The following is a 25,044-nucleotide window of genomic DNA, read 5'->3' as shown; positions in this document are numbered from 1 at the left end:
GATATCACTTCTGCAAAAAAAGACGGAACATAAACGCACGCATTTAATAGCAACTCTACCTCGCGTAACATAACCTATACGACTGCAAAGATAGGACATGTGGACCTTCATAAAGATTACATCGAATCGTTTTCGCATCTTTTTTCCGTGAAATTATTAATCTTAATTATTGATTCAACACCATTTTCTCATATCGGTACAATTGAAAATCCTTTTCTGCACTGCCTGCAGGAATAAAAACATGAAGGAATAAACTGTTCCTTCTTTTTTCGCGAATAGATTTTTCGCTAAATAAAAAGCGCGAATAGCACTCATTACATAATGCGATTACGTGACAAAGGGCGACTTGATTAAGTATATATATATATGTTCGTGTGTGTATATCTGTCATTGTGTTAATATTTAATTTATAATTAATATTTAGTACGTACATATTAAATGTATATTTTAACCTTCACTAATAAGAGATATATATAAATTTACCGATATATCTACACACGTGATCTTATTTGAAAAAATATTCATTAAAATAAAAGGAGAAATGTAAGAGAATAATTTTAATCGTCCTTTACGTTCAAGTGTACTTTTTATGTTGTGTGTGTATCGATATTATTACCTATTAGATTGCCGGTATTGCGTTGCTGAATTAAACAACTTATCCCCTCGTCACAATATTTTAACTTAATATGCAAAGAATACTATATATTTAATAACACGTTCCGCGAGTAATTAATTTTCCGACACGAGTTCTAGAACGGCATATTCCACTCACCTATCCTACCCGCCTCGAGAGCAGTCGACGAAGAGATGCAAAACGGAAATGCAGACTAGAAATCACTGAGCTCTATGCTCCATGACACACTGGAGCGAGCCTCAAGGAGTGGGGGTGTCCTATCAGCCGAAAAGGACAGATATATAATGGTGGGCTAGTTTTCCTTGTCGCAGCGATTCGCTGATTGGTTAGAATTATTATTATATCTTAGCTAAAAAGAGACAGAGATCCAACCGCCGACGTCACTAAAAGTGCGTTGTAAAATGTTTGTGGAACGTGCCGATTGGCTATTAAATTATCATTTCCCTAAGGTCTCTAGAATCTCTAGAAATCTTCTAACCAATCGTACACGTTCCATAAACTTTGTTGTATCATATGAACATAATCTTGTCTACAAGAAACTCCCTAGCCGTCAGCCAATCGGCGTATCCGATGACTATAGGTGACATCACTAGAGAGTACATTTTCTTATTGGATGCGTCAGAATGTCATAACTGGACTTTGCAATAGCACGGTGTCAATTTTTTATCGCGAAAGAAGATTTCAAAGCGGATAATTAGCCAATCGATCGATTATCTTTGTCATTTTCAAGAGAGAGAGATACCAGCAAAGTAAATAGAAAATAAAAGTTTGTCAATCGCGATTTATTTTCGATTTCTAAATCTTCTACATTTTTCTGTAATAATAGGACGCGTCCAGAGAGACGCTATCCATCTTTGTTGCTCATTAAAAATTGAACAAAGATAGAACGATGCTGTTAGCGCCAATAGCGTCTCCTCGAACGCGCCCGTAGTAAGTAAACGGAGTAAGCAAATCCTAACTAGAAAAAAATTCAAAAAAGATGACATTTCGAATAATGATGACAGGTCATCTTGTACACTTTACAAATTCAAATCCAAAATCATTAAGATAATATATCTCTTGGTCGCGACCTGGACTTGGACTCTGGAATCATCGCGACGACTACCTAGCATCGTCGACCGCTGTCGATGAATGACTGTTGCGAATCTGGAAATGTGAGTCGCGCGCGCGCAATAGCCCAGTATGACAGCTCCGATTATCGCGGACTTCACCCCAGCCCAGCCAGACGTCTGTCACCTTCCCCCCCCCCGCCCCTCTGCGCCGCCGCGCGCCTCTCGCTCTCCTCCGACAGATAGTGACGTATAACCGCGAGGGCGACGGCGGCGGGTGTCTCGCCACCGTGATCTCGAGCTTACGTCGTTCGTGCTCGTTCCTCGTCGGCCAGTACGTCGACACGGTCCGTGCGATTCGCGCATGGACGCACGTGAATCTCTAGCGTTCATCGTTCTTTCCTTCTCTCTTTCTCTCTCTTTTTTTCCCCTGATCGACGGCTACATCAATCGTGCGGAGTATCCCGCCTAGGATGACCGATTCCGAGATCGAGATGCATTACACGCCACCGACGTCGGACACCATTCAGACGAAGCCGTTCCCGATTCGAGGTAATATATTTTCAGTCTTTGGTGCGAATCCCAATTATGTACCCCTTTTCTTCCCCGCCCCCCCCCTCGCGCTCCCTCTGTCCTTCTCTCCCGCACTCGTGTGATCAAACACGTGCGACGAACGTGAGTTCGTGGTTGCGTTTCGGAGGAAGTTCAAGGTCTTGGATCGCGCGGTCAATGTACCGGGTGTCTTCTCCCTGACACCCGATTATTAAATGCACCTTCGCCGATCCCGTCGGCCAAAAGTTCCGGACAGGAAGCGCATGTCCGGCCCCTTCGCGCCTGCTGCTAATTAAACGCGAATCTTGGAAGCATCTTTTATTATTACGCTAAAGACAGTTTATTACATCTCTGATACTACGATGGTCTTATTATTGTTTACCTGTTATTTTTATTATATTATCGCGAGTAGGAAAATTTAAAGTTCAAGGATCAATCTATTCGTTTTCTCATCGGAATCCGTTCCTCTAAAATTATTCTCTTTCCTCTTTTTCTTTCTTCAATGTCTCGATGTATAATATTTACCTTCGAAATAATAAAATATTTATATAAACGGAGGGAAAAAATAAAAAACGAAAGAGGTAACATTAAATTATTTGCTTAGTTGCTGTCCTTCCGGAGGAAAAGTTTGAATCGGTCGCGAAGAAAACAGATTTGACACGCGCACGTAATAATTATCTCCGTTTGTTCCATCAGCCTTCAATAGTCGTTTAATAAAGAAAAAATCTTATTTTATTTCCGAGTATGACAGAGAGCCAAGCGCCGTTTCTTTTTGCTATTATAATATGCATGACGATAAATCATTTGATACGGACAGTGCATTTATACATATATATTATCGCGTTCAAGGAAATAAGAATTAACTAAATTCCAAAAGAGATAACATGTCAAACTCATTCAGCTAAATTGTTTTGTGGAAAAAAAAAAAAAAAATGAATATCCGATCAAGGAACAATGTCGTTAAAACGATGTTTTCCGAGTTGATAAGATTATGATTGTTCAAACACGAGAATTATTATCACTCTAGTCCGTTTTCGAGATCATAAAAAAGTACGGAAATATAAAACTCCGGATGCATCGCTGACTTGGATTCTTTCGATATGATTATTTATCAGTAGGTTTTACCATATATGATATTTTTTTTTTCAAGTAATAATTATTACAATATTTTTAGGTAAAAAAATAATTTGAACGAAGTACAACACTTGAGGCGAATCCTGGAATAATCTTATCATTATTATCGAAATGTATCTCAGCGTTAAATTTTCTTCGGCTAAAAAAAACACAGGATTGAAATAAATAAAAATAGCGGTGAAACATTATGCTCACGTCTCAAGTGCATGATTTATCGTGCAAAAGGTGTGAGATTTAACAAAAAATGGTTCTTCAAGTTTCGCTTGTTAGGATCTGATTAGATTCAGTTTCGTAAAAGACAGTTTTATAAAACCATTACACATTTATGCCATATTATTACCATTTTATAGCACGATGTATATATATATATATATATATAACGTCTGATAATTATTATAATTATTAATTAATAATTTATAATTATAAAATAATAGACATTGATTAATAGCGGACGTGTCTTGAATATTTCATTTTCCTTTTTGCAGGTGAACGTGCGAATTTTGTGAACAAGCCTCACGTGATCGCGATGGTCGGTCTGCCAGCTCGTGGCAAGACTTATATATCCAAGAAATTGTGCCGATACCTCAACTGGATCGGCATCAACACGAAGGTTTTTAATCTCGGAGAATACAGACGACACGCCACCACGGCCTATCAATGCCACGAGTTTTTCCGTCCCGATAATATAAAAGCCATGGCGATACGGACGCAGTGCGCGAAGGATGCTCTGAACGATGTCTGCCAGTGGTTGGAGAGCGGCGACGGTGAAGTGGCCGTTTTCGACGCCACCAACTCCACGGTTGAAAGACGCCAGCTCATACGCGATATCGTTGTCCATAAAATGGGCTTCAAGCTCTTCTTCGTCGAGTCAGTATGTAATGACCCGGAGATCGTCGAGCAGAACATTATGGAAGTATGTGTTTCAAAGATAACAGGGCTCGTACTCTTTCCCCTATCACCCTCTCCCCTTTTTGCCTCTAAAATCTATGATTTTCCTCTATTTCCTCTATAATTAACATGATCGGCATATTTGTCTTAAGAATCTGAATCGATGCAAACAATATTGAAAGATTCAGCTAAATCTATTACCAGCAAAATAGTTTTTCAAGTATTGATGTCGAGTCTAGAAAATCTCAGAAGTAAAGAAAAAGAACAAAGAATTAAAGTTGAGAAATTGAGAGAAAAAGTACAAAAAAGAAAATCTCAACTTATTGAGAAGTAAATAAAAGGCTTAAGATCTAAAAATAATTAAAGAATAAGTAATAAAAAGTAATTACTTTTAAAACGTGCCTCTACTTAATGCTAATACAATATAATATATGCCAAAGATAAAAAAAATAATTATAAAAAAATAAATTTATGTTTATCATATGTATTGAGTAATCATCTTTTAAATTACTTAATTAGTTATTTTATAAATATATAATTTTTTGCTTTTCGTTTATTTTTCTTGTCTCGTCTTCTTATTAAATAAATGTAATTTGAATAGAGAGAGCAAGCAGTGTACGTATAATTCTGTGATATGTAAAATGTAGCATTTCTAAGTACATATCTATTGCATTGTATATCATCAAAGTAAAGAATCATATTTTTATCAGTTTTATAAACAGTTATGTAAAACGTTAAAACGTTAACAAATCTAATATAGATTTTATTAAAGTTGCATAACTAAAATTCTGTTGTTTATTCCCAATAATAAATACTATTTCTAAAATAATACATCAATTTTATTATTTTAAAGTTCTTTGATTTATATATATGTGTGACTTTTTCATCAATTAAATCAATTTCCCTTTTTTTCATCAAAAAATTTCTCTTTTCCTCTATAATAAAAAAAATAGGGAGTACGAGCCCTGAGATAGCGGCGATTGACCGTTAATATTCCTCTTTGGGTTTTCAAATTACCAACATAAACAATTGATGATAAATGTAAACATCGCGTGTATATATCACACTTTTTCTATTGTATATTCAGGTGAAGGTCAGCAGTCCGGATTACGCGAATATGAAGAAGGAGGATGTGCTCGCGGATTTTATGCTGAGAATCGAGCACTACCAGGAGCGGTATCAGCCGTTGGACGAGGAGCGCGAGACCGACCTGTCATTCATGAAAATATACAACACTGGCGAGAAGGTGCTGGTCCATAAGCACGAAGGCCATATACAAAGTAGAATAGTTTACTATCTTATGAACATTCATATTGTGCCACGCACGATTTACTTGACCAGGCACGGTGAGAGCCTGATGAACCTCGAGGGCAGGATAGGCGGCGATTCGGACTTGACCGAGCGGGGACACGAATATGGCAAGGCACTGGGAGAGTACATCTGCAGTCAGAATATACAGGTAACTTGTTTGCAAACTTTTCAAAATATATTTCTTTTTAATTTACTACTATTATATTTTGTGTAAATAATATATTCTATAGCCATATTCCCTTTGTCATGCAAAAGTTTGTACTCTGACTTTTTCTTTTATATAATTTTTTTCAACAATACAAAGATAAATCACTTAGGAAAATTACAATTTGTTACATAAGCAATATATCTTTTACGATCAAGTATATGCATTATTCAAGTGTTTTGCTCGTGTGTTTGCATATAGGGTTTAAGAGTTTGGACTAGCTGGCTAAAGAGGACCATTCAGACTGCGGCTGATGTAGAGGCACCGCAAGAAAGGTGGAAAGCTCTCAACGAGATTGATGCTGTAAGTTAAAGCGCATCGAATAAATTAGCTCTAATCAATTTCTTATCTTTATGCATTTCCGCGAATCATCTCAGGGTATTTGCGAGGAAATGACTTACGAAGAAATCGCCGACAAGTATCCGACCGATTTTGCTGCCAGAGATCAAAACAAGTTTTCGTATCGCTATCCGAGGGGGGAGAGTTACGAGGATCTAGTTGCACGGCTGGAGCCTGTGATAATGGAACTGGAACGCCAGGGTAATGTTTTGGTTGTAAGTCATCAAGCTGTTCTACGATGTTTGCTCGCTTATTTCCTGGACAAAAGCGCAGGTCAGTATTATCTGGTGAGATATCTTGTGAAATTTGATCTTCTGATCAATACAAAGTTTATCCATACAAAGAAAACGATCCAGTATAATCGCCGATGCTCGTGTGATTCATAAATACTTGCTTCCGAGAATGTATTAAAATATCATTAACGTGGCATGCAACTTTTGACCTTCGTATTGAAACGTGTCGAGAAAATAAATGATAAACACTCGTGCATGCAAGAGCGGATTATAATGACGTAATGATTCGTGCTATCGTGTCGTCAAGCAGCTTGTCCTCGATCGCAAAATCTTGTTATCGGCGTTATGCGATTTCTCTTTCTAATACGAGACATTGACATTGATTCGCGCGAGAAACCTATGCGTTATAAATGTAAAATGTCTCCAATATTTTTTTTTCTTCTAAGGAAGGCTACTTTGTAAAACTGGTTATCAAGTTATTTTGCTTCGATTTCAGACGAGTTACCATATTTGGAAGTACCATTGCATACCATCATGAAATTAACACCGGTCGCTTATGGTTGTAAGGTGGAAAACATTCGGCTACCGATAGAAGCTGTAGACACTCATCGACCGAAACCAAAGGTAGAAATAATTATAATAAAATTGTAATAATTGTACCTTTCTCTCGCTTACTGAAAGAGATAGCGAAAGTAATAAATATACCTTCTCCTGTTTGCTTGCTAATCTCTCTCTTTCTCTCTCTCTCTCTCTCTCTCTCTCTCTCTCTCTCTCTCTCTCTCTCTCTCTCTCTCTCTCTCTTTCTCTCTGACACCCTATTTATCATATAATATTTTAATTCGTATGCGTTGCTTATGTTTTAATGTTTCCAGAATACCTGATACCGTTAGCTGTAATGGAAAAATGGACCATTTTCTTATGTTTAATCTAAACTTCATCTTAGAATCATCTATATTCGTCTAAATCGCTTTCACGAATTAAAAATCCACCGCATGCATTTTTTAATATAGAGAATCTAATTGTAAGACAAACATATTACACTCGTGTGCCTTATATTTTAAATTTTACATATTATATGAAACTATATTGTGCAAATTGTGCAATGTACTTTCTTTTTTAAATTGTAAAACATATTGTTTGTAATCACATGTTTTATAGGAAGTTGTTAATATATATTTCTAATTATCTATATATGCTATTTTTTTTAAAAAGAGCATAAACATCGATATTGTTAAATTATTGTAAAATCATTGGTACTAACATTATATGTATTAAACTTGTTCGTTCACAGCAATACAACAATAATTATTTAATTTGTACTTATCATTATGTAATAATTCCAGAATTATGCAGAGACTTAAATATACAATTTCAATTGAAAGCAAATTGTAATTACACATGATAAAATTAAACAATACATTCCTAAAATATTTTATCTTATAAGAGAGCTTATATAAGCAGATAAAATATCTTAAGAATGTTATTTAGTTTCATTATCTGCAATTTGCTCGTTTTTGTTTATAAAAAGAACAGTTTAAAATTATAGTTGTAAGAAACGTGCAATATTTTTAAATATACTTGCGCGAAAAATATTACATAATATAATGATATCACATCAAAAGATTATTTATTAAGGATTAAAGTTCAAAGCTGTAACACCAGTGTGATTCTAATTATTTTAGCTTACTAATAAAATCTTGCGATAAAGTTATACATTATACAGCGTGTGTATCTACGGTAGAATATCCTTTTCTGTGCCATGCATAGGTCATTTTCTCTTCTATATAGTACATTATATTGATAAACGCTAAACTGCCCGTTGTAAAACTTTTAATTTTCAGATCCCAGGATATCTAGAGGAACGATTCCGAGGGAAGGGAAAAGTACTATGCACGTGATAACGACAAGCTTTTGTGTAAGCACAAAAAAGGCGCAGCTATTTCCTATCTATCATCTACGTTGATATACCGGGACGTTGAAGCTGAAGCAGAACATAGATTCCGGCAGTTGGCTGCCACCTACCCTTTCGCGTACATCAAAAATCAGCGCGTACATCCAAAATCCTTTCTTCCTATATATGTGTCAGACTATCAACCTAGAGAGACGAGACACATTTAATCAACACAACTGACAATTGTATCTTCTTATGAGAAATGTTTAGACACAGATGGAAGATTCTGTGCGACGATACGAGTTCTGTGGAAAAAGAAAAAAGGAGAGAGAGAGAGAGAGAGAAAGTACGCGTGTATTTTGTGATTTTTATATTTTTTGATTGGCGCGTGTTTTAGGTAAAAGTAGCGAGACTACGTAATGTGATATCGAAGTAATCGTCGATGAAGAGTTTGACGTAATTATATACATTTGTAAACGTGCATCCCTCTTAAGTGATATTAGTTCAAATATTGAATTTTTTCTCAACTGTTTATTATTAGCATACAATCGTAACTCGTATGCGTACTTTGATCTTGCTTTGAAGTATTTGCCTCTTGCTGGAAGCGTATCGACGAGACAATATACATATTTCGTGTATATAAACACATACGAAATATGCTTCCGAGACATGATATCGTACTCTTGCGTTCGGTAAATATTTCAAAGCACTTGTTCGCGAATTTGAAACTAAAAAAAAAAATATGTTTTTATATGTATATAATATATTGTTTGAAACATGATTATTTCTTTAGAATTATTTTTGGATCAATCGAATAATCCATAGAACGATTCGAGCCAAATATCGTAAAACTGTGACGTTGATAATAATACTCGATTATTATTAAAAAAAACCATCAAGATATAGTACAATACGATTATAGATTGTGCGATAATACACTTCCAAATAAGCTACCGAATACGTACAATTCTCAGTCTGTTTTATCTAATATATATCTATACGTCGCAATCTCTCATATATTAAATAGCTGAATTATCAATTTCGATTACACCGATACATGTATCTTTCGATCGATGAGGAACTTATAATAAACAATACAATTTTATGAATTCATCTCTACTGATTTAAAACGACCTACTTGACAGATTATATTGTTTAGTTTATTAATTTTATCTCTATTTTTATATAAAAGTATATAAAGAGAATACATATATATATATATATATATATATATATATATATATAAAGTATATAAAAAGAATGTATATAGAGAATTATAAGAGAATTTTCACATAAATTTTACATAAGAATTTTTTTTATATTTAAATATATATTTTTATATCAAATATCTTAGCTTTGCCCAAGTTATAGTAAGAACATTTATGTAAAAAAAATAGTTTTACTACATATATGGTATATAAAGAGAATTTTTATACAATAAATTTAATATAAGATTTTTTATATTTAAATATATATTTTTATATTAGTATATATAAAATTATATATTTTATATATATAAAAAGAATTCTTTTCACAAAATTTCAAACATTTTTTTCTATACAAATGCTCTTACCATAACTTGGGGGGGGCAAAGATAAGATGTTTGATGATAAAATAAAAAAAAAATGTCAAACATTTTATACAATTTCAATTTTTTCCCTCGCAAAAGAATTTATTACATTTTCAAAGCGAATAGAGCGATTTTCTCTTCTCTCTCTGTTGATTTCTAGTAGTTTCGTCGTCCGTCAGATAGCGCTCAGGAATTTGAGGAAATAAAGTCACTATATTTAGTGACTTTATCAGGAAACAGTAAACATGTGTGCGAGAGAGAGAGCTTGAAGATACTCGAGAGAGAGTGTTATGCTGTTTGAATTGACTTTAAAAAGTATTAACTTTTAATATCTCAGAAATATGATTTCGAGTTTATCACGAGAATAATGGCGTCTACAAACGAATTCGGTCCGGATTCTGGCGGTAGAGTAAAGGTAAAATGTCACGCTTGAATGTTTCGGCGACATAACCTAAAACTATATTTTGGCGCTAAAAATGACAAATTAATTTGACATTATTTTATATCATTAGTTATTTTTCAACAGGGAGTTACGATTGTCAAGCCGATAGTTTACGGCAATGTGGCACGTTATTTTGACAAAAAGAGGGAGGAGGATGGTCATACGCATCAGTGGACTGTGTATGTCAAGCCGTATCACAATGAGGATATGTCCTCTTATGTGAAAAAGGTGCATTTTAAACTCCACGAGAGTTACAATAATCCTAATCGAATTGTTACCAAGCCGCCGTTTGAATTAACAGAAACTGGCTGGGGAGAATTCGAGATAGTCATTAAAATCTACTTTCACGATCCAAATGAACGTCCTGTAAGTGAAGAGTTTGCCGCATGATTAGAAAAATGTACTTTATAGACTTTATTATTATTTTATTGATTAAATGAAAATGTTATAATTTTAGGTAACAATGTATCATGTGCTAAAGTTATTCCAATCAACACCTGAGATACAATTAGGGAAAGAAAGTCTAGTTTCTGAATTTTACGAGGAAATAGTCTTTCAAGATCCAACAGCGTTGATGCAACATTTATTAAATTCCAGTAGACCAATAACTCTTGGTGTTTGGCGGCATAATACAGACTGTTAGTATAATTAATAGTACACACATTCTTTTCAATGATTTTTAATTATAATTTAATAAATTTCGGTATTTACTATTACAGTTGAAGCAAAGAAAGAATCTACAATGAAAGATATTCTGGAGGCACGCAACAAAATAAGAGTAGAAGTAATAGATCTCAAAGAAAAATTGACATTGGCAAAAGAAACTATTGCAAAATTCAAGGAAGAGATTGCAAAGATTTCTAAAGCTGGTGGAAGTTTATCTGTTACATAATAATAATGTTTTAAAATTAAAATCAAGTAAGATATAAATTTACATTGGTTATTCCAAAGAATGCGGAAATACTTTTTTTTCACATTTGTATAAAATGTATATAACTTTTAGTTATAATTGTAAATTTAATTCTAATTCAACTATAATTACATTTGTAAAGTTACATACAAATTTTAGAATCGTGAAAAACAATCCACTGACCATGACAAAATTTCAAGTCTAAAATTTGCATAATTCACAAATAAATTCAATTCAATATATTCTGATTCATGTTATATTAAAATATGCAATACAAGTTTTTCTTCAAAATATACCTATATCATTAATAAATTTAAAAAAAATAAAATTATTTATACATAATTTTTATCATTTTTTGCTCAATAAACATAAGTATGAAATAAACTTGAGAGCGAAAGAGAAATTTATTGTGACCTGATCTATTCTTATAATCAACAAATAGAAAGAGATAGTTTTATTCAATTATTTAGATATTATTAGAATATAGATTTATCTTGATATATACAGCCATTGACAAAATTATTAGATACCCTTAAATTTTCCGTATTTCTTATTTTGTAAATACTAAAAAGATTAAAAAATTGTAAAAAACTAGTAGTTCATGGAACTTGACTTAAATTTTTTGAGAGAAATTTTTTGACCGAGTTGCAGAGTGCAAAAATACAATAAAATTTTAAGAAACCAAACAATGTTCTTTTTTAAAGCACAGAACAAGGAAAATATAAAAATTTTTTAATGTCTGATAACGTATTAAAGTTGTTATCGGTAATTTATCGATACTGGGCGAAAAATTATCGCAAACGAAAAATTAAAAAAAAATTTTAAAGCTTGAAATTTCAGCTTTAAAGTGCTATCGATATAGTTTTTAAAAATTTTTTAATCTTTTTAGTACTTAGAAAATAAAAAATACGAAAAATTTAAGGGTGCCTAATAATTTTGTCAATCTAGCTTTACATACAGAGAAGCTCGATTTATATTAATTTTTTTCCTAATTTTACTTTTTGAATTACTCGTGTGTATATTTTTTGAGATAAAATACATAATGTAGTCAGAGATATGGATGATTTCTGTCTGCTTAGGTCAAAAATGATGAAATTTTGTATGGAAAATATTTTTCTGAAGACTGATAACCACGGCTTCTTCCTTAGTCCGAGCTGATAAAAATGTATGATAAACGTGATAGTAGTCATCGTCACGTGCACGCAAGTCATGTGGAATATGATGTAAAATTCTGTGGAATTAGTACATAGTTGATAGTTGTGACTTGATCTCGACACTCGGCACACGAGTTTGCGACACCGGCGCCGCGTCCGATATATGTGAATCGTAAATTGTGTTGACGGAATCGTGTTGCGTGGTGACACAGCGTAACACCAGAAAAACTGGATACTTATCCACTCTTTCCGAGAAATGAGCACCACGTCCAGCAGCGATAAAAAACCGTAAGTTTCGTTGGATCGTCGTGATTTTTTTCGATTCGTTTCTGTCCTCTCAACTCGACCCGCTTTGTTGTCCAACTTGTCGGTCACCGGTGATACACAATTATTACATAATAATCGAAACTGTGGCAGCGAGGTTGGACTTTATTTTGTCCAATCGGTGTTAATTAAAATTCTAGAAGAAAATTAAAACTGGCCAGTTATTTCGATGCGACTATGTAAAGTTGTGTACTGAGCTTATTTTAGCTTATTCTTTCTTCGATTTAGAGCTTAGAGCCAGTTTCCAAAATAGAAAGTCCAAAGATCGATATTAAAATCTTTTATTTTTAATTTATTTATTTTTGAGTTTTTATCTTTTTTTTTTATAATTTAAAGACCATTTATTTAATTTTGAAACTTATATAATATATGTGTCAACGGAATAGACGATATATAATTGTATTTATATCCGATGATTTCTGAGAACACGAGAATGTGTGAATTGAGGTCAAAAGAAGAAAAGATTACAATGCGCGCGAAATCAAGCAAAAATGAAGAAATTAAAAATATTGATCTATTCTGTATAAAATAATTTTTTTTTCTTTTTATAAAAATAATAATTATATATAGAAATAAAAAATAAATATAAATTATAAATAATATAATTATATAATTATGAAAAGTTACATGAAAATTATATAAAATTATATGAAAATTAAAAAAATTAAGTAAAGAAATTTTTTGACATTTCTTATACATTAGTACAACTATTTTCATTAATTAGTAGAAATAGAGATAAAATGATTATTAAATTGTGACTTATCTTAAAAATTATCATTTCTCAGACAGCACATGTCCCTAAAAGATTACTTAAAGATATCTGATGGTCTTTTAGCCTTCTGTGCTGTATGGGTTGATTCTATTACATATTTCTTTTTATCTGTCAGGCCGGGCGTGGAATACGTGATTGGCGGCTTGGCAGCTGCAGGCGCCGGCTTCTTCACGAATCCCGTGGACGTTGTGAAGGTGCGACTGCAATTGCAGGGTGAACTGGAAGCGCGCGGCTCGTACAAGAAGATATACAAAAACACCCTGCACGCGGCGTATCTCATAGTCAAGCATGAGGGTCTGTTTGCCCTGCAGGCCGGACTCGTGCCCGCCCTCGGTTTCCAAGTGGTGCTCAACGGTATTCGTTTGGGCATGTACAAATCCGCACAGAGGTACGGGTTGATCGTCGACGATCAAGGCAACACCAATGTCCTGCGGACCGTCCTGGTGACCGGCCTCGCCGGTTGCGTTGGCGCCGCGGCTGGCAGTCCATTTTACTTGGTAATTCCACTAAAACTACAACGCGCTTTTGAATTATTTTTTTCTCATGGAAACCAATACATAATTTGTCCAAGATAAAATTAATATTAATACATTCGCCTCGATATTGTTTCTCGCCTACATTTCTTTAAGGCGGTATATCTATTTCTTGGTAAAATACACCAAGTAAAATATGTACCCTGTGCATAATTCAATTTTCGCGGTAAGAATTCTAAAGAATTTTACGCATTAACGTATCTGTGTATGGCTCTCATTGCCAAGTTGATAGTTACGTGTTTGTTAATACATAAAGTGTGAACAATTAAAAAATAAAAGCTAAGAAAAGTATAGTAGTCGCAGAGAAGTGTGTCGATAAATACATATCTTGGGACCAAAATTGATTTAATAAAAATATATAGAGCTATAAGTACTTTTGTGCTTAAAAAATGTAGTTAATAAGGACGCCGAACGCCATAAGTTTGTACATATTACAAGTACATCGTGTAACTATTCTAGGTCAAGACGCAGTTACAATCGCAATCCGCAACATCCATTGCCGTGGGCTATCAGCACAGTTACTCGGGATCATGGGACGCTTTTAAGTCTTTGTGGGTGGAAGGCGGCGTCGCAGGCCTATATCGAGGATGGCACGCTGGATTGCCGCGCCTGTTCGTCGGCTCGGCAACGCAGTTGACTACCTTCGGATTGGCGTCCGATTGGTTACGCTCTCTAGATGTAAGAAACATTTGATATCGAGTCTTATTATTAAATACTCTCCTCCTCACACTGAAGGGGAAAAAAATTTCCTTTGTTTGCTCGCGTAACAACTTTGACGAGCAACTAAAGGAAACGAAACGATCGCACAAAAGGTCCCCCCATAATAATAATAATAATTTAAATTTCACTAATAAAAAAAATATTTAAAAAGTATTCTAATTTTGGGCACCTAGAATAGTTCCCCAGTGTGAGTCTTCAAGGCAATGGAGCGTTTTTAATTTCTCTCAGATATTTCCAGACCGTCCTATATTGTTGACCTTCTTCGCCTCCGCGATTGGAGGCAGTTGCGTAGCCGTTGCCATGCAGCCGTTCGATGTCCTGGCGACACGGTTGTATAATCAACGTGAGTATGCTGTGCGAGAATGTTTACGCGTTAAAACTGTGCTATATTACCAAAGGCCACGGTTGTTAAATACTATATCAATGAACGATGCGCAAAATGTTAAGTTTGTACAAACGCTTGTCGAATTACATATTCGTTCGTAAGGAACGTAAAAATCTCTATTCGCAGATCTTAACCGGTAATAAAATTCTCTTTTGCGCTGGCAACCAGAAGACGCATCCGCATTCGTACACTATAACGATAACATTAACTTGGTATGCGCGACTATAAATATAATGCAGTATGTGTACGCGTACCTACCTATAAATACGATCTTACATCTGACTTACTATAAATATGCCGCAGTCGTAAAGCTTTTAGAATTTTAATGTAAAAGATTTGATTAAAGAGAGAGCTAGAGAGAAAATGCTTAAAACTTGAAGAATTTGAAAGTGTATCGTTAAATTTTTTAATAGCCTCACAAAACACCTTTGATAGTATATATTTTAAAGATTAATTGTTTGTCAAATACAGAGACAGACCCAACCGGAAAAGGTGCCTTGTATAAAGGACTCGGAGACGCGCTCGTCAAAATATTTCGCACGGAGGGTTTAACCGGCCTATACAAAGGAACGTTCCCAACGTGGATGAGGATAGCGCCGCATACGGTTCTATGCTTGGTGTTTTACGAAAAACTGGATCAATTGTACGATAAGTTTAGAATACGAATCGACTGACAATGAGCGGTAGTGTACTTTGAAAAAAATAAATTATATATGTATATGTAAACTATGTAGATACAGAAGAAATAAGAATTTTGTAAATTTTCCGAGAACAATGAATATTAAATATTCCAGATCTATTGGGATAAATCGATGTCATATATCGGCAGTGATTCTTTTTAATATTGTGATTGCAATATTAAATTTATAATTATAGACACGTGTACGTGTTGAGATAAATTGTATAAATGTAAAAATCTTAGCCGCGTATTCTAATCGTCTCATTACGTGTGTAAGATATTATTCTACGCCATTATTTTCAATTCGCAGAATAATGAATATATATAAATAGTCGTACGTATAAAATTCGTTTGCAAAACACATACTTGGCTCTTGCTCAAATAAGTTATATATACTCTCGCATCCGGAAGAATTGTTTACTGATTGTTTGACGTGCGATTGAATGAAAATAATGCGCGAATACCATTTGTATCGTAATAATGACTCGATTCCGTTAAAAAGCCGTATAAAAAGTACCTAACCGTTACGTAAAAATACTTAAGTTACGTGTTAATCACACGTTAGAGCTATGGTAGATCCAGCATGGCATTCGGTCTCGACTTAAAACCTCGAGTCATGGCTGCCGCTATATCCGTTGTACTTCGACCTCGTGTTTCGGGCAAATAGACTCTGTAAAAAATTTTTTTATTTATACTTTGAGTGTTTTAAAATTTTTTCCTTATTATTTATGGTTTTGCAAATTTAAAATAAAAATTTTAAAAAATTTATTGATATTTTATTAATGTTTTAATTATTAATTCTTTAAATAAAATATATTACAAAAGTATATTTTTTATTTAATTTTTAATTTTGCTTTAACATTAAAAAAGTAACGAACAGGTACTTTTTAAGTAACGAATAACAGTAACTAGTTACTTTTTAAAAGTAACTTTCCCATCCCTATATAATTACGTGTACCGTAACTACATACCGATTGATTTGTACTAAAATCAATGTGGATCCGGCGAAGATTAGGAAAACACACGGGCCGATCGCAGCTTGTAGCGAGGGAAATAGCATTCCGACGATGAAATTTCCTCCCCAATTGGACACGCTACCTAACGACATAGCGGCAGGTCTAGGACCAACGTCGAATAGTTCGGAACCGATGAAATATGGTATCGGGCCGAGACCGATACCGTAGAATACAACGTAGGCGAGTACCGCGACGGTACAAAGTCCTGGCATGAACGGAGTTGTATGCTGTAAAAAGACGAGTCAATTTTTAAGACATTTTATCCTATATCATGTTGAAATTTCACATTACTTTAAATTATTTTAAATTACCACTTGTATATTATTAAAAAATTCCAATATGTAATTATGAAATTTTTATATTTTATATATATTATTAACTTAATATAAAAATTTATTAAAAATATTTATTATTTATTAAAAAACTATAATATATAATTATAAGAAATTTTTATATTTTTTATATCTATTATTAACTCAATAATACATAATAAAATAATACATAATAAAACTAATTTATTCATATATACTTACAATTAATAGAATAAAGATGCATAGAGCTATTAGGCATCCCACGCACAAGTAACAGCTCAGAAACAATACTTTCCTTCTACTGAATAACGACATTATCGGCACAGAGATAATTGCCATGAGAACGTTGGCGACGCCAGTGCCTAGAGTCGCGTATTGAGCACCGGTAATTCCGAGACCAGCTCCCAGAAATATCGAATTCGAATAATAAAAAACTGCATTAATGCCGGACAGTTGCTGGCCAGATTGCGTTAGGCACACTAGGAATAACGGCAGTCTCACAGTAGGCTCTTGCAATACGCGCCGGATACTCCATCTCTCGGTTGTCGATCTCATAGCCAGTTCTTGTTGCAAATTGATAATCTCGTTTTGCAAGAGCATTATATCCATATTGCGTAAACGACAGAGTGCTAAAAGAAATTGAACTTTAGAAAACTCAAAGTCAAATATAAATATAGTGGAGTGATTACAAATTCAAGAGAACTCTTGTGTAAAAGTCAAAATCCTTGCATACAATATACATACTTGGGCGATTGTTATTTTTAAAAGATATATATATATATACCTTTGAGAGCTTTCCCCTGTTCTCCCTTGATTATGTACAAATACTTTGGACTTTCCGGCAAAACGATAGTTACGAACAACGCAACAACACATAACGGTGAGAAAGCCGCTAACATGATGTGCCACGATTCCGGAGTGCCCAGGACTGTCTCTAGTCCTGCGATTTGACCTATCAACACGCCACAGGTGATGCCTAATTGGCATAAAACTCCGACAGCACCCCGTAATTTTAAAGGCGCTATTTCCGTCATATACATCGGAAGCAAGGCAGTGGCTAGACCGCCAGAAAGTCCTACAAACAATTCGAAAAACTATTAAATCTTGAACATTTAAAAATCAAATTGAAAGAATAAAGATTTTTACATTTGCCCTTATATTTTTTCAATTCAATCTTAAATATTGTATTAATTAGCCCAATTAAAAAAAAAAAAAAAAGAAAAAAAACATTAAATGATATCTCGACTTACCAACAAACACTCGAGCAAGCAGGAAAAGTTCGACCGAGTTCAAGTCTCGTACAAGCAAGAAGAGAATAGCTCCTACAATTCCACAGATATTACCCACACTCAAAGCACCTTTCCGTCCGAACCGATCACTTAACCAGCTAGCGATTAAAGATCCAGATACACCACCGATTAGGAAGACGGATACTATGGTGGACCAGAGTATCTGCAGCTCGTGGCTGGACAATTGTACATTAAATCTTTCCCTGATGCTATCATTGCAGAAGGATTTCATAAGCTAAAAGCCAAAAATATTAGTATTATAAATAGTTTTCAATGATATTTTGCGTTTGATGGAATTGAAGAAAATTGAAAAGTTACAAACATCAGCAGGATTGTTCATAACACCTATGTTATATCCTGCTGGTAATGCTGATCCCAGACAGCAAGTGGCACCACCCAGTACCAGCAGCGGGGTCCAACCTCTTGGATCGGCATCACTCACATTGTTATTTTCCTATGAAAGAAATTATATAGATTAACATCTACTTTATATTAGAAAAGTGTCCATTTCTAACGTATCGCTTTTAAGTGAAAGGTGAATGGTTCATTACGCATAATAATATTTATTCTGCGTAACAAAAGCAATATAACTCAAAGAATTTTTTACTAATTTTTACAAATAGTCAATTAATGTAATTAATGAATCTAATGATTCTCTATACTTAACAATATAATCAAATAACAAATAATTAAATTAATTAGATTAACAACAATACATGAGTTATATCAATATAATCTGCAGGTAAACATAACTTGCAGCATCTGTTGGTACAAGTTTTAACATGGCGATGAAGAGCTGAATTCTGACAATTTCATATCATGGTCCAATTACACAGTGGAATCTTCAAATATTCGCTTTATATAAGAATCGATAAAAATTGTTTGTAATACAGAATGTAGTCATGTAGTTTGACATTTATCAATGTAAAGCAAATATTAGGATTGTTTAATAAACATTGCAACTATTAGAATCGTTTAATGAATATTGCATTTTCTTTATTAATTTTTTACAGAATAAAATTGAGTAATATAAAGAAAAGCAATTGCGCGACAATTTCCAATTTGCGTAAAACTTTTACTTGTATCAAATAACGAATATATTTAATATTTTTATAAATGACAAAGAGGCTTCACCAATCTCTTAAAAAATTATGATATGAAAAAACAGAAGACCATACCACTCATATAATTAAGCATCGTAAGCAATATGAAGTGTGTTGCACCCTCGTAGACCAATCAGTGATAACATGGGAAAGCCAGGACGGAATGATGGAACAAAATTCAATAAAACCACACACCGTCGACATACCTGTAAACTGTTCAGATAGCCAACCATGCATTATTATGAATTTATCATAGAAAATACAGTTATACTCTCAGGTTGTTTATCTTAAAGACAACTAGAACACACTTGTACACATGTATTCACATATACCACACTAAAAAATACTCCTTTTTTTCAATTGAAAATTAAATGGACTATATATAATATTCATATTTGCAATGTGTATGTATATATGTATCAGGTCTGTAGGTATATGATACACAAAGTATCTCTGATTCCAATAATACTCGTACAAATATACATAGACATTTTTTGAGTTTGCAGGATATATTTTATTATTAAAAAACATGCATTGAAATTGATATCATGGATGTTATATTAGCAAAGCACTCTCTTATTAGCAATATTTTAATATTTTAATCTCAGCATTTTCTTAAAATAATATTTCATTTATATATATCTCTAAATGTCTGTTATTTTATCATACACTTTAAGATTCTATTATTGAAAGAAGATACAGATAGTATATCTCAATAATTTAGTAAATTTCTTATATATAACGGCTCACAGCAATAAGAATTTATTAAATGTTTTTAAACAGATCAAAGCAATAAATTTTAAAATAATAATTTTTTTATAAGATAATAATTTTCTAGTGAAGGAATATATAATTTTATTAATGTATTACAATATTGTATAATATATAATGAAAAATATGTAATTGTGAGTGAGAGAAAAAATATTTTTACCAAGATTATAATATTAAATTAAAAATTACTTTTTTAAATACATAAAAAAATTAACAAACCACATATTTTTAATGACAGAATTGCGAGTGATTAAAAGGCAGACAATTATATTCAAAAAGATGAAAATGATATGATAGAATAATTAAGTTATGTGTTATTTTTTTGTGATAACCAAATCAGGCTTAAATAGAATAAATAATTGTTAATATATATTATTAATGCTATTATTCAAATAGGTTTATATTTTATATTTTCTTATATGTTTATATTATATATATTTTTTTCTAATTTAATTGCTGACAATAATTTGATTTTATATAATTATATAATATAAAAAAAATTATATATATATTATATAAACCTCTTTATTGCTACAAATTCTTAATATATAAAGTTTATAATTTAAAGAAATATTTCCTTTTCATATATTTTGTATTCTTACTACTCATTGTGAATGTTTACATATAGACAGTGAGATAATTATTTCAATATATAGATTAATTAGCATTTTAATTGAAAAAATAGGAAAAAATATTAATAGAAATAAAGGACATATCTTTTTGAATAAGATCCAAAAATAACTGTAGTAACGACACTCCAAGAACAAAATTAAAATGCATTCTAAAGAACGAGGCGAGGGAAGGACTTACGGATTTCCGCGATTCTTCAGTCAATGATTTCACCTTTGAAACGTCAATGCACAGCGCGGAAACATCAGTTTCTGCAAGTGTAAGGAACGTGTGAAATTTCGGTTGTGTGAATCAATGAAGTTTCGTAATTTTTCTCTTTTCCCTCTCGAGAGAAAGACACCCGGATGTGTACTTTCATCTTCAGAACATATAAAACACGATAAAAATGTGAAATATAAATACGACCAAAAAAAAGATTTTTTTTACCTATCATGTCTGAAATCCGGGATGTGCAGTGCGAGTGAAATTAAATGCAGCGTGTTGACGTTGACAAACTTCTCACGCATGGTGAATGCGATATCATCAATAAATGGAGCTTTTCAACTAGGAAACGCAGGTAGATACAACGTCACGCAATTGGCTGTCGAGAAATAGAGAAATTTTACAGTCCTGAAAATGTTTCTATTTGACAGCCAATCATGTGACAGTGTGACTATACCCATGTGCGTTCTCTCTAACTGGGAAGTTGCCTATCTTGTTCGCTTGTAAGTCTATGGTTTGCAAACTTCGAGACAATTTGACGCACGACGCACGAGTCAAGAGTTTCGCAAGCATAATTTCGCGATGCATTCGCCTAGTTTGAATACGTATAGGTATATATCTTTTTATTTTATGTAATTCTTCTTTAGCGTGTCTTACAAATATGATTAAAAAGAAGTAAAATAAAAAAATGCAAACTTTTTTTTCATCTGTCATTTCTCGCGTATCTTTCGAAATACAATTTTATGACATTTATTAATATTCTATTTTTCTTTCGATTGTGTAAATAAATTGTTACGGTCAATGCACTTTCGATATAATTAAAATGGAATTATAATCGGAATTGAATAGTAGAAATTGTAAATATGAGTTGAAATCGACAATATATATAATATCCCAGTTAGCAAAAATTATTTTGACGTCAAAAGACTACTTTTGACGTCAAAATAACTATTTTTGTTACCTGGGATATTATATAATTTCCTATAAAAGGAATTTACTAAATGCAAACGTTGTGTTTTTTTTTTTTTTTTTTTTTTTTATTTTTTTATTTTTTTTTTTTTTTTTTTTTTATAGATTTCTGTCATGACTTTTTTTTTTTTTCTTCGACTTTCAAGTACGCTCGACGTCAGGATGTGTCAGTGTCTTAACACAAATTTAGATCATGATGTAATAGATTTGTTAGATGAGATTTGGACGCATGCCAAGTATGAAAAATATACGCGCTCTGATATACGTGCATTAATGTTATGTCATATGTCAAGCATTGACACGCCGAGCGTATGCTGTCATATGTATACATATACAAATCATTACCGGACGCCCTCTATATACTTGTCTTACTTTAACGCGGAATTTTTAGTGCAGTTTAAAGAAATTTATTTAATTTTGATAAAAGAGACAAAATATTGTATCACAGCAAAAATAATCACTTTAATGTCAAAATGACTATTTTTGGTAACTGGAATGATATGAAATAGTTTTTCTTGGACACTCTATATATATATATATATATATATATATATGTTAAACGTTACATTTTCATGCATACATTTGAATATTTATGCATCAGCGTGTGACTTTTGTGGCTTTGTAGAATTCGTTAATAATTGTAATGTTAATTTATAAAAAAAAACATAACATAAAAGAATGTTGAAATTTATTTACAATTCCAGTTACTTTTTATCATAATTCCATTTCTTAGGTACATTTTCTAGATATTATTTCTTTTTCTTTCTGCTTGCAAAATCTGAATATCTCTTTTATTGTAAATAAAGGAAAAGCATAAAAAAGTAATAAAAAGATGCAAATAAAATCGAACAGGTCTCGTTACTTTGAGCATAAATAAAAACTATCGACGTGGTTACTTTACATGTAACTTTAGCTTTCCGTTTCATTTATGAAATCATTATCTTTCTGTATAACTTTGTCTGTCTCATTTCTTTCTTATTCCTAACAGATACATTCATTTCATCCTAGGAATGTGGATTGTGATGACAAATGGTGAACACAAAAGAGAAAGAGGAAGTATAATGACTAATCAGGAGTTTGCTCTTTGGATCATGTATGTAACTCGTCTGTTTTTGTATAATATTATATACATCTCGCTGTTGCAAAAATACTGGACTAGATGAAACTAGATTCGCGAGCACGGCACAGAAATTTAAGAAACCAAACAAAACTATGGAGAAGGATACTTATTTTTGGTTACATGCATATGCATAATTCGCGTTGATATACAATATTGATAAACTGATATCAGCACGGGCGTGACGAACGTTTTTATGCATTCAAAATTTTTTTATGTGAAAGATTGTAACATGTGTAGCATTAATCCTTGAACGGACGCGCGTAAAAATAGTAACGAAGTTTATGGTTCACTGGTAAAATGAAAGTATATATATATATATATATATATATATATAAACATACTTATACATCCTTTCGTAGATGACATTTTACTTCCAATTGTATCGTCATATTTATCTTTTAAGATATACATATTTTTAAAAATATAGTATTACTCATTCTCTTTCTCATCAAAATATATATATATATATATATATTTTTTTTTTTTAGATCGTTAATGTAATTTAATTTCTCGTTTAAATAGATAGTTGCTTTCTTCACACTTTACCATTATCGCTGCATCATCACAAGCAGCGAGGATGGCATTTGCTAAACCGCTAAGTATGCTTTAAATAGACTTGAACAAAAATTTATTGAAATTCAATTTCAATTCTCTCGAATAAAAAAATCTTATAATAATTTATTATTTAGTATAATAAATTTATATAAAGATTATTATTAAAAATATTAGAAAATCTGAACATCTTTTAGTGGTATATATTAGAATTCCGTTTTTGATCGGTGCCACAGACTACAGATGCATCGAATAAAATAAATTGGAGAAATTTTTAATTTTAAAATAGTCAATATATACATATATGTAAAATTCTCAACAAGATCTTTTATAATTTGTAATTTTTTACATGTGTTTTGTAAAAAAATTCTTGAAATTTCTGGTTTTTTCCCCATACGATTCTCTATTCAATTCCTGTTTTTTGTCTCTTATTTCTGACGTAGTCGTATACGTACCTTGATTTTCGTCCATCGAGTCTTTCATCGTCCAGCACGTAAACAAGTTACTGCAATCGCGGCTTTCGAACACCAACCAGCATCGACGCGGACTCTGATCCGACTAACGGCTATGCATTCCTTTCTGTGTCTTTTTATTATCTCAGCAGTTGCCGATGTTGTCACAGTTGTGTGTATCGGTTGATGATAGCAGTAGACAGTCAATATACCTGCCTCGTGTGATTTAAACACGAATTTATTGATTGATAGCATGTGTGCACTATTTTGCATCTTCGAATCTAATTCAGTAATAGGCACGCGTCGAAACTGAATCAAATGTGTAATTAATACTCGATAAAGAATTATTATTATTATTATACAGAATTATTATTATTATACAGTTCGGTAAAGATTGAATCAACGCTCGTGAAAAAGTAGAGCGCATTAAACTGAACACAAAAGTCCTTTACCGTTTTGCGATTTTCGTAATAATTATTAAAAAATTAATTAAAAAATATCGACTAATTCGTATTAGCACGTGGCGAGAAATGTCAACCCGCTGTCACGTGGTTGCTAGTCGCACGCATAATAATCGTGTAACAGTGCACAGAAAAAAAGTATATGTCAAATCAAAAGTTATATACATACTCATATGAACGCGTTCATTGTTTCATATATACGCAACAATTTATAATCTTCTTAGAATTTAAAAATATTAAATTCAACAATATTATAATCTTATTTCAATACTACAATTGTTATTTCAAGAATAAAATAATTATTTTAACTCTAAAAAATTATAATCCCCGATTTGAACATGTGTTATTTTCTATTCAATATTTCTTCCTCTCCATTCAAGAAAATTATTCTTCAATAACAAAAATATTTTTTCTGGTTGAACTATATAAAATGTCTTTATTCAA

General features: G+C 32.6%; 4 protein-coding genes across 10 annotated transcripts; 3 read left to right on the top strand and 1 right to left on the bottom strand.

Annotated features, from left to right (window-relative positions):
• The first annotated feature begins 1,938 nt into the window (after nt 1–1,938).
• Nucleotides 1,939–9,345, top strand: Pfrx (6-phosphofructo-2-kinase/fructose-2,6-biphosphatase). Of its 3 annotated transcripts, none has more exons than XM_072895638.1 (7): nt 1,939–2,235; nt 3,855–4,282; nt 5,345–5,716; nt 5,975–6,076; nt 6,151–6,385; nt 6,842–6,969; nt 8,634–9,345. In XM_072895638.1, the coding sequence occupies exons 1-7, from the start codon at nt 2,157–2,159 to the stop codon at nt 8,670–8,672; spliced, it is 1,383 nt and encodes a 460-aa protein (XP_072751739.1). In that variant the 5' UTR covers nt 1,939–2,156; the 3' UTR covers nt 8,673–9,345. The 3 variants fall into 3 exon arrangements, with proteins under 3 accessions (XP_072751739.1, XP_072751740.1, XP_072751737.1); XM_072895639.1 differs by lacking the exon at nt 8,634–9,345 and adding an exon at nt 7,218–7,536; XM_072895636.1 differs by having other exon boundaries at nt 1,940–2,235; nt 8,187–9,345.
• Nucleotides 9,346–10,034: 689 nt separating this feature from the next.
• On the top strand, nt 10,035–11,449 carry Gas41 (YEATS domain-containing protein 4 Gas41). Its single transcript, XM_072895642.1, has 4 exons — nt 10,035–10,221; nt 10,333–10,614; nt 10,706–10,886; nt 10,968–11,449. The coding sequence occupies exons 1-4, from the start codon at nt 10,174–10,176 to the stop codon at nt 11,138–11,140; spliced, it is 684 nt and encodes a 227-aa protein (XP_072751743.1). The 5' UTR covers nt 10,035–10,173; the 3' UTR covers nt 11,141–11,449.
• Nucleotides 11,450–12,095: 646 nt separating this feature from the next.
• On the top strand, nt 12,096–15,720 carry LOC140667565 (solute carrier family 25 member 35). The gene is made up of 5 exons (XM_072895640.1): nt 12,096–12,600; nt 13,524–13,905; nt 14,401–14,619; nt 14,890–15,004; nt 15,518–15,720. Exons 1-5 carry the CDS (start codon nt 12,569–12,571, stop codon nt 15,718–15,720), a joined length of 951 nt encoding a protein of 316 aa, XP_072751741.1. The 5' UTR covers nt 12,096–12,568.
• On the bottom strand, nt 14,270–24,260 carry LOC140667560 (solute carrier family 2, facilitated glucose transporter member 4). Of its 5 annotated transcripts, none has more exons than XM_072895629.1 (8): nt 24,143–24,260; nt 21,026–21,096; nt 18,664–18,795; nt 18,303–18,576; nt 17,837–18,127; nt 17,275–17,681; nt 16,697–16,968; nt 14,270–16,395 (listed from the first exon to the last, which is right to left on the bottom strand). In XM_072895629.1, exons 1-8 carry the CDS (start codon nt 24,168–24,170, stop codon nt 16,293–16,295), a joined length of 1,578 nt encoding a protein of 525 aa, XP_072751730.1. In that variant the 5' UTR covers nt 24,171–24,260; the 3' UTR covers nt 14,270–16,292. The 5 variants fall into 5 exon arrangements, with proteins under 5 accessions (XP_072751730.1, XP_072751731.1, XP_072751733.1 ...); XM_072895630.1 differs by lacking the exon at nt 24,143–24,260 and adding an exon at nt 21,272–21,962; XM_072895632.1 differs by lacking the exon at nt 24,143–24,260 and adding an exon at nt 19,520–19,657.
• Nucleotides 24,261–25,044: the final 784 nt, after the last annotated feature.

This window comes from Anoplolepis gracilipes, chromosome 7 (genome assembly GCF_047496725.1).
Source record: "Anoplolepis gracilipes chromosome 7, ASM4749672v1, whole genome shotgun sequence".
Taxonomy (NCBI): domain Eukaryota; kingdom Metazoa; phylum Arthropoda; class Insecta; order Hymenoptera; family Formicidae; genus Anoplolepis; species Anoplolepis gracilipes.
This window is presented reverse-complemented; position numbering and strand designations above follow the sequence as displayed.

Coding starts and splice junctions, on each gene's coding strand:
- Pfrx (XM_072895636.1), top strand. CDS start 2,157: ATGACCGATTCCGAGATCGAGATGCATTACACGCCACCGACGTCGGAC. Junction 6,386..6,841: donor TTTCCTGGACAAAAGCGCAG/GTCAGTATTATC, acceptor CTTCGATTTCAG/ACGAGTTACCATATTTGGAA. Junction 6,970..8,186: donor CTCATCGACCGAAACCAAAG/GTAGAAATAATT, acceptor TTTAATTTTCAG/ATCCCAGGATATCTAGAGGA.
- Gas41 (XM_072895642.1), top strand. CDS start 10,174: ATGGCGTCTACAAACGAATTCGGTCCGGATTCTGGCGGTAGAGTAAAG. Junction 10,615..10,705: donor ACGATCCAAATGAACGTCCT/GTAAGTGAAGAG, acceptor TTATAATTTTAG/GTAACAATGTATCATGTGCT. Junction 10,887..10,967: donor TTGGCGGCATAATACAGACT/GTTAGTATAATT, acceptor TTACTATTACAG/TTGAAGCAAAGAAAGAATCT.
- LOC140667565 (XM_072895640.1), top strand. CDS start 12,569: ATGAGCACCACGTCCAGCAGCGATAAAAAACC. Junction 13,906..14,400: donor CTGGCAGTCCATTTTACTTG/GTAATTCCACTA, acceptor TAACTATTCTAG/GTCAAGACGCAGTTACAATC. Junction 14,620..14,889: donor ATTGGTTACGCTCTCTAGAT/GTAAGAAACATT, acceptor AATTTCTCTCAG/ATATTTCCAGACCGTCCTAT.
- LOC140667560 (XM_072895629.1), bottom strand. CDS start 24,170: ATGAAAGACTCGATGGACGAAAATCAAG. Junction 21,097..24,142: donor CTCGATGGACGAAAATCAAG/GTACGTATACGA, acceptor TTACACTTGCAG/AAACTGATGTTTCCGCGCTG. Junction 17,682..17,836: donor ACAGGGGAAAGCTCTCAAAG/GTATATATATAT, acceptor AATTTCTTTTAG/CACTCTGTCGTTTACGCAAT.